Source organism: Eumetopias jubatus, unplaced genomic scaffold, assembly GCF_037043125.1.
Source record: "Eumetopias jubatus isolate StellerSeaLion01/CBP00866 unplaced genomic scaffold, mEumJub1_p1.0 scaffold_17, whole genome shotgun sequence".
Classification (NCBI taxonomy): Eukaryota; Metazoa; Chordata; class Mammalia; order Carnivora; family Otariidae; genus Eumetopias; species Eumetopias jubatus.
This window is the reverse complement of record NW_028274823.1, coordinates 54,540,545-54,553,098: the sequence shown is the minus strand read 5'-3', so window position 1 is coordinate 54,553,098 and position 12,554 is coordinate 54,540,545. Positions and strand designations below refer to the sequence as shown.

At 50.8% G+C, this 12,554-nt stretch overlaps 1 protein-coding gene across 10 annotated transcripts in view; it reads right to left on the bottom strand.

The window, feature by feature from the left end:
* The window catches only part of CAMK2G (calcium/calmodulin dependent protein kinase II gamma), a 55,597-nt gene that overhangs the window by 26,636 nt on the left and 16,407 nt on the right, over positions 1-12,554 (bottom strand). For all 10 annotated transcript variants that reach the window (XM_028109475.2, XM_028109480.2, XM_028109490.2 and 7 more), the window contains 7 exons: positions 8,885-8,939; positions 7,932-7,997; positions 5,467-5,539; positions 5,217-5,319; positions 4,700-4,783; positions 4,180-4,274; positions 3,454-3,576 (listed from right to left, as the gene is read on the bottom strand). In XM_028109475.2, coding sequence (XP_027965276.1) covers positions 3,454-3,576; positions 4,180-4,274; positions 4,700-4,783; positions 5,217-5,319; positions 5,467-5,539; positions 7,932-7,997; positions 8,885-8,939 — 599 coding nt within the window. The remainder of the gene's footprint in view (positions 1-3,453; positions 3,577-4,179; positions 4,275-4,699; positions 4,784-5,216; positions 5,320-5,466; positions 5,540-7,931; positions 7,998-8,884; positions 8,940-12,554) is intronic.

Genomic DNA, 12,554 nt, shown 5'->3' with positions numbered 1-12,554 from the left:
GAGAGTATCCTGTGTGTTGTTGTGATCCGCATGCACTCACTCCTTCAGCAACTGTTTACTTAGCACCTACCGCATTCCTGAGCAGTGAGAGAAGAGGCAGGGCTCCTGCTCTCTACAGAGAAGGTTCAGTCCTTTCAAGAGCCCCTCTCAACACGCCCCCACAAGGACCTGAATAAAGCTGTGATCTGAGAAGCTAAGGGTCTTCACCTTGAAGCATTCATTTTGGATGGTAATTTTTCTTCAGTGTAACTTCCTTCTTCCTTAAAGAGTCCACTCGAAATGATTTACAACGATTTCCTTGATGACTCAGTAAGAATTATTGCATAATATCATAATATAGTGACATCCTCAGGGGCTACTGAGTTATATAAGTTGGTGGAGGGTGGGGACTCCAAAAATGACTCCCAGAACATAGTATATCCCTAGTTTTTGAGTACCCGTTTTAAGTTGCCCACCCCCTCCCTTAGCGGTTGCTGTCCTTGCTAGCCTGCTAGAAAGATAAATCCTACAACGTGCAGCTTGGTGCCCATAACCCCATCGGGCTGCCCCACAATCCTGTTCCTCGCCCCTGGTGCACTCCTTTTCCTGGTTTCCAGAGCAAGTCTCCCAAACTCCTCTACCTTTTCTGAGTCTTCCAATTTTACCTCTTCCTCCAAAGTATAAATTTCTCCACAAAGAGAAATCACAGATCCTCACGCAAGAACTCCTTCGACTTCAGACCCCCATCCACAAAGTGATTTTCATTTGCTTTCAACCTCTTTTTACTATCCCAACCTTTGCTTCCTCAGTGAGCCAATATTTCTTTTTTTAAAGATTTTATTTATTTGACAGAGAGAGACACAGCGAGAGCAGGAACACAAGCAGGGGGAGTGGGAGAGGGAGAAGCAGGCCTCCCGCGGAGCAGGGAACCCGATGCGGGACTCGATCCCAGGACCCTGGGACCATGACCTGAGCCGAAGGCAAACGCTTCATGACTGAGCCACCCAGGCGCCCCAGTGAGCCAATATTTTAAGCCCCTTATTCTAGACTATATTCTTCTCTGCAGTCTACAGACTATATTCAAGCCTCTCCTTAGACAAAAACTTAAAAACTCTCCTGACTCCTCATCTTCTCTCTGTAGTACCATTTCTTTCTCTCTTCATCCTCACTGAAGAAAGGTTTCGGTCTCTCCCCCCACTGCCTCTGTCAGTGAAATAATGAAACTGGCTTTTAATTGGTCAGAGTCCATGGATTCTTTCCCATCTTTATCAGGGACTCTCTGCGGCATCTGATTACAGACGCTCCCTTACTAAGACCTCCTGTTTCTCAGGGTCTCCTGCTCCTGAACCTCCTTCTGCCACAGAAGTTCTCACCCCCAGCCTCCTCTGCTGGCCCCCCTAACGCTGCCTGTCTTTCCCGTGCTGGCGTTCAGTGGCCATCCCTCCTCTTAGTGAAGCAAATACAAACCCACAGTGGGAATTCGATCAGCATAAAAATAATCCCATTTATTTCAACACCACCCACACAGAAACGACCGCAACCTGCATTTCCAACTTTGACTTCTTTTCTAATCTCTGGAACCACATTGCTAACTGCCCATCTGATATCTCCGGCTAGAAGTCCTCAGACACCACACTCAATCAAACTAAGATCATCATCCTTTCCCACAAACTGGCTCTTCCTCTGAGTTTCCTCTGAGACAGTGAATGGCACAACCCTGTGCTTATTACCAGCTCAAAATCTGGCAGTCCCCATAAGTCCCTTGCTCTCTTTCACTCTCTAAATTCAACTGGTCACTAAATCCTTTTGAGCCTATCTACCGAATATCTCTCAAATTTGTCTACTCCTTGCCATGCCACCCAGGCTCCTATCACTATCCTTAGCTGAGACCTCATTCGGTCTTGCTCGGGCAATTACAACAGCTTCCTGAACTCTGCACCAGCCTCCTTTCCTTTCAGTTCCATTTTGTACACAGCTTCCAAGGGGACCTTTCTTAACTGTGTATTTCATTCTTTGTTTTTAATTTATTTTTTAAAAAGATTTTATTTTGGGGGCGCCTGGGTCTCTCAGTCAGTTAAGTGTCTGCCTTTGGCTCAGGTCATGATCTCCAGGGTCCTGGGACTGAGCCCTGCATTGGGCTAGGGAGCTCATCGGGGAGTCTGCTTCTCCCTCTCCCACTCCGGCTCTCCCCTGCTTGTGCGCTCTCTCTGTCAAATAAGTTAATAAAACCTTAAAAAAAAAAAAAGATTTTATTTTTTTTCTAAGCCATCTCTACACCCAATGTGGGTCTCGAACTTACAACCCTGAGATCAAGAGTTGCATGCTCCACCACCAGAGCCAGCCAGGCACCCCTTTGTTCCCTCTTTAAACCCCTTAAATGGTTCCCTATGCTTCCTGAATAAAATCCAAACTCATTAGGCAGAAACTTGTATGTCATGGAATCTTTTTGGCTTGATTCTCTTGCATTTTTGTAGCCGTATCTTCATCTACAACTAAACTACTTAACATTCCTTCAACTTGCCACAATTTCCCATGGTCTTTCACCCCGGCTCATGCTACCCTCTGCCTGCAGGTTATCATCCTGAGGAGCTCCCAGCCATTTGCCAAGAACCAGGATAGGGGTCACCTCCTCCATGCAGCCTTCAGTAATCTCACTGCTCACCAGATAGCAAGAGTTCCTGTGCACTCATTAGATCCTTTTATGCACTTGTCACATTGCAGAATGGTTGCCTGTTTGAGTGCCTAGCTCCCCAGATAATTTTTAAGATCTTTGTGGGGAGGGACCACGCTTCACTCATCTTTGTATCTCCAGGACCCACGCAGCAACTGGCACCGAAGAGGCATTCAGTAAACACGGGAAAGGACAAATACATAAATGCATCGTGGCTGTCAGGAGGCCTAACTGTAACAGACCCTCTTCTTAGTTTGAAAACAGACATTTCACTTTATAGAATTTTTGCAGAAGTGTTTATGAAAACAGAGTATGTTGATCCACACTGACAGCCTGGTGGGTGGGGGGTGGGGTTCATCTAGGGTGAGTTTTTATTTTTATTTTTTTTCAGTCACGAACTTCAAGATGCTCCTTTTAACTGCCCAGAAACCCCTTTTGTTTATTTGTTGGATCTTGGTCACATTTCCATTACAGCTGTGACAGCTGAGATCTGAATATGCACCCGAAGCTTGGCAGTTCACTTTGGGTTCTGCGAGCTGCTTTCCCTCATCAGCTACCTAGAGCCTCAAGGGTCAACGAAAGCCCTCATTCGGAACTAAGTCACACCTGACAAGTAAGTGGGGGAGAGATAGGTTGAAGCCAGCGAGGCCACCTGCTTCCTTGAATCCCTCCCTCTCTGCTGGGTCCTTGCTCAGGGCCCAGAACAATCATTCTCTGCTCATAAACAGGAGCATGAAGAGAGTACTGAGGGCACACTGAGGGCTGACATCCTGAGCTCCTCCACCCCGGGTGAAGACACTTACACAGACCCATGGATGCTTGAGAGCCTGGTCAGCTGTGATGCGCTTTGCAGGGTTTATGGTCAGCATCTGGTTGATCAAATTCTTGGCTTCAGGAGTCACTGTGTCCCACTCTGGCGATGGGAACTAAGCAGGAAGAGGAAAAGGAGGCATATGAAATTTGTGAGCCTCACACCCTGAAACAAAGACTCTGTCTTTGTCCCAACTCCTACAAGCGGGATACTCCGTGCTATCTAAACCTACCCGCCAGAGAGCTGGGGAAGCCAAGGGGCATCCCAGTACCTGTGTCAACTTAAAGACCAGGAGAGGAAGACAGAATCACGGTTAGAATGCCAGAATATCCAGTCAGAGCAGGGACTCTAACATATTCTGGTTCAACCCCATCTCCTTACTAGAAGGAAACAGTGGCTCCACAACGTGCCCAAGGCCCCACGGCCGTGCGGGGAGCCACGCCATTCTTGTCCCAATGTTACGCAGCACACCACACTTCTCAGGCCATTCTCTGCAAATAATGGATCAAAGAGCTTCGGTGGGCTCCTCGATTTTACAGCTACCAAGAAAGGCTGTGCAAAAAAAGTTGCTCCTGGGATACGGTGTGGCAAGAATTGAGACCTGTATGCCCATCCTTGGGTCCTCAAAGTCCCTTGACACTCCCTGTATCCCATGACACACTAAACAGGCCCCCTTCTGTGGATACAGCCCGAGGGTCAAGAACAAAGCAGTCCTTACATCGTAGGCCCCAGCCTTGATTTGCTGATACAACTTGTGCTGATCTTCATCCCAGAAGGGAGGGTATCCCACCAGGAGGATATACAGGATGACCCCTACGAGACAGAACACAGGTCATCGGGGTCAGTCACCGACTTCACTGAGGAACCAAGAAAAGCCACACAGGGCTCAGCCACCCAGAAAGTCAAGATTATACCAGAGGTCGAAGTGGCCATCAGCTGATAACGCTGTGCTTCACTTCCCATGTCACCGAGCCCCATCGGGGACCTCTTTAGGCGTAACCCAACCTCTAAGGCATGGGTCAATCCCTCTTTAGGAAGGATGCAGTATAATCCAGGAAACACTTGGGGTGGAGCGTGTGATGAGACCAGCCATCCCCGGGACACTAGAGCAAACACTGTGACTTCACACACACCCCACATTTGTAGGGCCCACAAGGAATAGCGATGCTTCTTTCTCACCATCGCTGGAAGTTGAGGGCCCTGAACACCAAAAAGCTGAGAGTGTGGAAGGGGCTTACCGCAGGCCCAGATATCCACAGGTTTTCCATAGGGATCTTTCCTCAAGACCTCGGGGGACAAGTAACCTGGCGTGCCAGCAAAACCTGCAGCAGAAGAAAGGGCGGAGGCACACTGAACCCATTTTCTCTGTCATTAAAACTACATCAGCAATTTCCCCCCAAGCCCCTCCTCGTTCCTGCTGTTTTTGCTATATAAGCTCTCAGCACATGGGCAGTGAGAGATGACAGGCTGGGTTTCTTGTAGTGCCCAGAATAAAATCAGAGGGCAAGTCCGTGTGCCTACCAGGAACTCCCATTTCTCCCCAGGGGCAGCAAGAATGCGGTGCGGACAACAGCTAGACTCACTGCACTGAGTCACCTAGGGCCAGGGGCTGCTCTGTACCCTCCACCCCCTTCTCCAGTCTCTGAGGAGACGGGGACCGTGAAGGGTCTGGCTTCTAGTTCTGAAAGAGGAAAACAGATCAGGAAGAGGAGGAAGGGCGGGGGCCACATTCCAGGAAGACAGGGTCACTCTTACCAAACCAAGCCTGCTGCTCTCCCTGTACTTCGATGGCTAGGCCAAAATCAGCCAGCTTGACGGCGGCACCCTTGCATTTACTCGCCAGCAGCAGGTTCTCAGGCTGTATAAGGAAGAGAAGACCTCATGAGGCACCCACCCCCCCTCTGGCCCTGCGGAAGCCGAGTTTGGGTCCCCGCAGTCCCACCACCTGGCACCAGGTGGCGCCTACGCTTCACAAGCAGGAGGCAAAGGGGGAGCCTGGGTGTACCTTCAGGTCCCGGTGGACGATGTCATGCTGGTGGATGTGGTTAACACTCTCCAGAATCTGATGTATACAGTGGCTGCAAAAGCACAAGGAGAAGGAATGTCAGCACAGGATTAAGCCACTCATCCACGACCACACACTACAGATGAAAGCATGGAACTCTGGGTTACAGAGTCACAAGGAAATCACCGAACAACAGCTAAAACCTTGGGACTGTGGACATCATCTAGTTCAACCTATTTTACAGAAGAATAAACTGAGGGCCAGGCATATTAAGTGGTTTGTCTGGGGTCTCCTACTAGATAAAGGCTAGACAGAGGACACTAGATAAGACACTAGATGGAGGACAGACTAACACAGAGTTCACCATGCCTCCTTAGACGGTAAAGGGCCAATACCACCAGTCCATTTACAAGAGACTGGGGACACTCTTAAGCAACAGAGACCATCCAACCCCTTCCTTCTTTTCTTCCCCCTATAGTAACAAAAACTCTTGTTTTGCTGGGGGGGCACACTCATTCATTTATTTAAACATTGACTGACTACCTCCAGGCACTGTGCTTGGTACCACACAGACTATAAAGATGAGTAAGACCTAGTGCTTGCCTTGAAGTTTATCATCTAGAAGGGGAGATAAAACCCAGCACACAGACCCCTTTAAGAAAAGATGTCCTTAAGAAGGTTCCAAACAGGGCAACTGAGGAGCATTTCTGGTAATGATTTTGCTAGGAAAACAAAACAAAACAAAACTAACCCAGGTCACCTTCAGCTGCTATTTCTTTTCTTTCTTTTTTTCTTAAATAGGCTCCATGCCCAATGCGGGGTTTGAACTCAATATGGGGCTTGAACTCACAACCCTGAGATCAAGAGTCGCATGCTCCACCAACTGAGCCAGCCAGGCGCCCCCACTGCCATCTTGAATCAGGCTGCCCACCTTCCAAAACATCCTGCCATACTTGCAGTCAAACTCCCGGCAGGGAGCATTGGCGATCTAGAGCAATGGTGAAAACTGGGGGACATCTGGTAATGCCCGGAGACATTGCTGGTTGTCACAATTAAGGTGCAGATGCTACCGGCATCCAGTGGGTAAGGGCAGGGATACTTCTAAAACTCTACAGTGCAAAGGAGTGGCCCTCACAACAAGAAATTATCTGGCCCCAAATGTTAGTAGTGTTGAGGTTGAGGATCACTGGCCTAGAGAATGAGGCCCCCGTCGGCAGGTACCAGCAGGTATGTGCAGCAGGCTTGCAGAGAGGTGCTGGGCTGGTGACCCAGACTTCAGACTCCTTCTCTAAAATCTGATTCTGGGGCTTCCACAAGAGCCAACGGGTCTTACCAGGCTCCTGGAGGCTGAGGCTCAGGCCTCCCTTCAGGACACAGCCCATGAGTAGGCCAAAGAGACTTTAAGACTGAGCTGAAGAGGCGAGTCTCCACAGAAATGTATAATTAGAACAGAGCCAGGCTAGCAGGGAGAGTCTTCTGGCCAAAAATGGCAAAAGTGCGAAGTGTCCCAGCAGAGCCAGGCCAAGCCCACTGGTACAGTCACACACCACCCCGCCCCTCCCCCTGGCCAGCCCTCCCTCCTCCCCGCCAGGCTCCCAGGGCGGTCACCGCCTCCTCCTGCCCCAGGGTCTGGTCCTCCCCTGCCGGCACTGGAATTCATCTCCCCACTTGAGAAGTTTTCCTGAGGCTGAAGCATCTGAAGTTGATCAGCAAACACTGGCCTCTCAAGGTTGAGAAATTTGTGAGGAAGCTGCACTCCCCCACTCTCTAGAGGCAGCCAGAGCTGCCACATATGCCAGATAAGCTGCAGGCAGGATGATCAAAACCAGGTTGCATGGACATCACCCTCGGAGAAAACTCGGGGCCCGGGGGAGGAGCCGAGGAGGGAAAGAGGCCACACAAACACCCTAGAGCTGCGGTGTGGGCAGAATTCTGCCAGGGTTGCCACGGGGGGCTGAGGGATGTGGCCAAGGAACGGTCCTCCTGCCTGAGGAGCCCCACACCAGGGCTGGTCGTGGTGTCAGAAGACTAAGGGATCCAGGCTGGAATCTCTTTTGAGAAGGTTCCTGGTTGATTAGCCCAGATGTTTACACTCCTTCAGAACGCAAACCACGTTTTCTTCATCTCTGGATCATCCCCAGGGTGCCTTGCACACAGTAAAATTTGTCAAAGGAAAGAAGCAGGGGTAGGGAGGGCCCTTGGGCAGGCTTGCCAGTACACAGTAGTGCAAAGAAAAGGTATTTCTGGGGTGAAAGGGTAAAGGAGACTTGCAAGTGCTTCCCCTCCGCCAAAAAGACGGATCTAATTTCTAACATCACCCATAACATGCAGCCCAGGTCCAGCTGTATGGAATCTGTCCAGACAGGAGATCTTCTGATCTATATCCAAAGACTCTTCAAACAGGCACAAAGCCTGCCCCCCTTAAGTGGCCAAGACTCACCGGAACTCTAGGGTCCTTGTCTCACCTGGCATCAGCTTCACTGTAGTACTCTCTGGCCACGATGTCTTCAAACAGCTCCCCGCCGGTAACACTGCAACCAACAGACAGAGAGGGTCAGAGGAAGCAGGTCAGCTGGCCAACCCCAGCATCCAACAGGCAACAGGTCACACCACGGAACAGCTTTTAAAGAAATCCCAACTCCACATGCATTCCATCTGAGAGCCCAAACATGTTCCATCCTTCAATGATGTGGGGCTTCTCCCCGGGATAACGTGGGCCCTCCCTTCCTCCTGCACATTTCTGTGTCTATAACCTACAGATTAGCTAATACTCAGGCAAAGATGAATATACAGGGATCTAAGAGAAAATTATCAACCTACTCAGAAAGTCACAGCTTTATTTGAGACCAATATGAATACTGAGATACACAGCTGCCCAAGAAGGACAGACCTACTCCTAAAGTTGAAGAATAATGAGATCAAGGACACAGAGACCCAACCCTGAAAATACTGGAGAGGCATTTCCAGGAGGTGAAGAGCTACTTTTGAGATATTTAACCACAACCAAAGTGGAGGAGAGACCAAGTTGAGTCCAGTTTATGACTAATAAAAGCCACCTTTAATTTCCCAGAATTTTTAAGGTCATGCGAAGAGCTGTAGTCTATTTCTCCACTAAGGACAACACACCAAGAAACAAGAAAAAAAAAAAAAGCATCTGCACAAGGTGTGCTGCTGAACAGAAATGCGAGAGCAATGCCATCTGGGGGTTTGGAGCCCTGGGGAGACTGTGAGTGAGCAATGAGGTCCCCTCTGCAACCTGGCCATTACCAGAGGAAGGTCAAAATCAAATCCTTTCCCTCAGGCAAAGGAGAGGGGGCCCTCGGCAGAGGCTGAAGACCCAGTTTAGGTCTTTCTCCAAGCCTTCATGGTGAGCCAGCTGGAGGGAAAGGCCCCCACACCCTCAGCAAGTGGCACTTACAGGTCAAACACGAGGTAGTGAAACCCTTCTTCAGAAATACTGTCATGGAGGCGCACTGCAAGAGAGGAGATGGGGACAGAGATTAACAGAGAGAAACCTTGGAAACCTACTCCTCTCCTCAGCAACCCCACCCCTGCCCCAGCCTGCCAGCCTCCCTGGACGGTCTTCTGAAGGAGTGGCAGTGAGAAGCGGTGACATGCCCGTCACCCGCCCCCCACCCAAGACGAGGTGACACGGCTGCAGAGCAGAGAAACAACCAGACCCCGGGTCCAGTGCTCCGGCTGCCACCTCAGACAGCCTCAGATGTAGACGAGAGAGAGAAGCTTTGTGGCAAGAAGACAAGACAGAGAGAAGCAGGAACCTTCCCAGAGGGGCTAGTCCCAGAGAAGGAGATCCCGGGATCTGCTGCGTGACGGTGTAAAGCAGGGCAAGAGCAAGGGGCGCCGAGGGAGGCTGACCGCTGAGCGACAGAGGATGACAAGACCGGAAGGCCCGAGAGCCCTTTCACAGGAGTAGATGGGAAACGGGGAATTAAAGGGTGGGGAAGAAGCTGGAAAGGTAACGCCCAGTGGGAAGGCACAGGGAGTGAGGCTAATGGATGGTGAGCATGGGAGGCAGCGTGCAGACTCAGGCAAGGACAACAATCACTGTTTATTCGGCCCTTCTTATGTGCCAGGCCTGGGGTTAGGCTCTTTGCAGACATGACTTATTCTACAAGGATTTACTGAGTGCCTGCTATATGTGGGACTCCATGCTAGATGGAAGGACACAGTGGCTGTCCCCGAGGAGCTGATTCTTCCGGATGACCACCCGAGAGGAGGATTCCTCCCATCCCGCAGATGAGGATGCTGGGGGCTCAGAGACATCGTGTCTTACCAAAGGCCAACGATGCAATAGGTCAAGATGTAAATCCAGCTCTTTCTGCCTCCAAAGACGGGTCTACACCACCGCTTCCTCTAAGAAATGTGGTGTAGCCCACACAGCCAGGCACCAGAGCAATGGAGCCTGTGAGAGAGACTACCCACCAGCACGCCTGCAGCAGCAACACGGACGGGTCTGGGAGGCCACGGCACCGAGCAGAGCGGGGCAGCTCACCAGCTGCCGGCAAAGGCTTGCAGGCAGAATCCCTTCCCACTTCCCGCCTCCAGAGCTCCTGGGCAAAAAACCAGCCTAATGTCTTCTGAGGTCTCCTCCTCAAGCTTCTGCCCACAAAGCCACCTCGGGCTTAAATGCCAACCCCCGAGTACCATTCTCATGCAAACACAAGGCGATGCTTTGGCAGGCTGTCGCGCGGCTGTCCCTGTCCCTTCCCTCACCTGAACCCTCCTGATGCGGAACCTCTGTCTGACCTTCACGCCAGCCCTGGGCAGTTTCAGGAGCACCTCACAGAGCGCTTTTAGGAATGGCCTGACACCAAGCCGGCCAGTGAAGTTCTCGGATACACAGGAGTCACCGTGTCTCTTCCTTGGCGGGACCCAGCCTGCCAACCGCTCCACACGACAGGTCCCATTTCCCGTGTCAGACTGTTTCCTCAGGGCTGGGGCGTTTCCCTACAGCCTCTCCCACCACAGCAAGATCATAAATTACAGGCACTTGGCCATTCCTACAGCCCCGTGGTTCTCCTCAGCTGACAAAAATGAGGACTCGGGCCTGCTAGGGCTAGATGGAGGGCTTACCGTCTGTTGACACTTCCTATTGCCTGCTTTATTTGATCTGATCTGGTTACCCCAAATTCCACCCCCAACTGTGATTTACCAATTGGGATCAAAGGCAGGGGGTACTTCAAAAATCCCTCCTCCTCCAAATGCTGTCTCCCATACTTGGGCGAGCAAGTTCATACTTCACTAGGCCCCCAGATGACAGAAGGAAGGAGCTACAGCCAACCCCTTCCTCCCACCCTAACCAACCCGGGCATGCTCAAGTGAGCTCCCCCAAAGCCCTGCCAGCCCCCTCCCCACGTGCGCTTCTCTGGTCTAAGTCGGTGCTGCGCACAGAGTCCTGTTGTAGTTGTGCTCCCCTGTGTCCAAAAGGACTTTCCATTTAATTAAGAATTTGCTATAGAAAAGCATTAAAGTGCGCAACACAAATAATCCCCTGGAAATCAGCTGTCCCAGAAGCTACAGACCAGCTTCATTAGGGAGGGGGCTAACAGTATAGCAGGTAGGATGCTAACAACCACTCCCCGGGGAGTCCTGCCCCGTGGCCCTGCCCCCTCGTCCCGCACAGCGGGGCTGAGAGTGCCGCACAAAGTCCAGGTGCCCAGGCCTATGCCAAGGCGGGGAGGCATGGGCACTTGCCCTTCTCCAGGAAGGCCACACACAGAGCCCAAGTGGGAGGAAGCAGGGCAGGGGAATCAGAAGAGAAGAGCCGCAGCGGAAGATTAATCCTTCCAGGCCACCCAGCCCAGAGAATGGCTTTGATGTGTGCCCCAGAGCAAGGTACCACTGAGACAAGAAGGGACAGGTGCAAAAGACCTCGTAGCTGAACAAGATGCTATCTTTTTTTTTTTTTCCATTTGTAAAGAAAATTAAGAGAACGGAGAACAAGAGGAAAAACTTGACTGTGCCACCCTAAGTGCCTACCCAGCAGAATCTTGATAATAATGACCCAAGCAAGCACTAATAATTAGTTGTTTCTATGTGCTAGACATTGTGACAAGTGTTTTATATACGTTATTTTATTGAGCTCTCACATTACCTCTGTTACCCCCATCTGATAGGAGAGAAGACCGAGGCCCCGAAAGGAACTCATCCAATGTCATCCTAAGTGGCCGAACTGAGACTTGAACCCAAAACAAACTGAGAGCAAGATCCTTGATATGGGGGAATTGCCTGCGAGGAGTCCCTTTCTCTGTCCTCTTAGGCAAAGGAACTCCAACTTGTCCCCACTAGCTCTGGCCACTCTGTTCCACCCAACAGTGTGCATAAGGCGCCTTTCCGGAAGCAGGTGTGGCTGCATGGGGCACTGCCACGGAGCTTCTGGGTCCATGGGGAAGACGGGCTTCAAACCAGCACTTACACAAATATGTCACTATGCACTACTGTGGAAAGGGCTACGAAGTAGAAGTGAAGGATGTTATGGATGTGTGGGGAAAAGAATAACCTGACACTCAGTCCATCCCACAGTAGATGGCTTGAAGGCCAAGGAGGGCCAGACCAAGTCCACAGACAGAAAGACCTGAAAAGGATGATAAAACATCTACTGCATTTCAGCGATGAAACTAGTTATTTTTCCTTTAAAAACCGTGGAGGGAAAAACGGCCCAAACACCTAAATACCTTCACTTGACGTTTCATACCTTCAAGGACTAACAACGCCATAACCCAAATGCGGTGGCTATTTCCGGTTCTTTAGAAACCACCCAACAATATGCCACATTATAACTAGCAAATCTTGGCTCAAAAAGCTCTGAGAAAGTGTCACTGTTCAAAGTGTCTGCAGCAATAGCACGATGGAAAGGAGGTCCTGCTTCCTGGGGGCCCGAGGGGGACTGAGGCTGCCCCCCCCCCCACAGGGGCAGGGGGGCAGGACTACCCAAGACAGAGATTTAGGAGCCGCTTGGTCAGGATTCAAGGTGTTCTTCTTTTTCTTTGCCCCTGTTTCTGCTCCATTTATGTTAGCTGAATGGGCCCTGGGTCCAAGATAAATGGCAGCCTGGCTTAAATACCCTG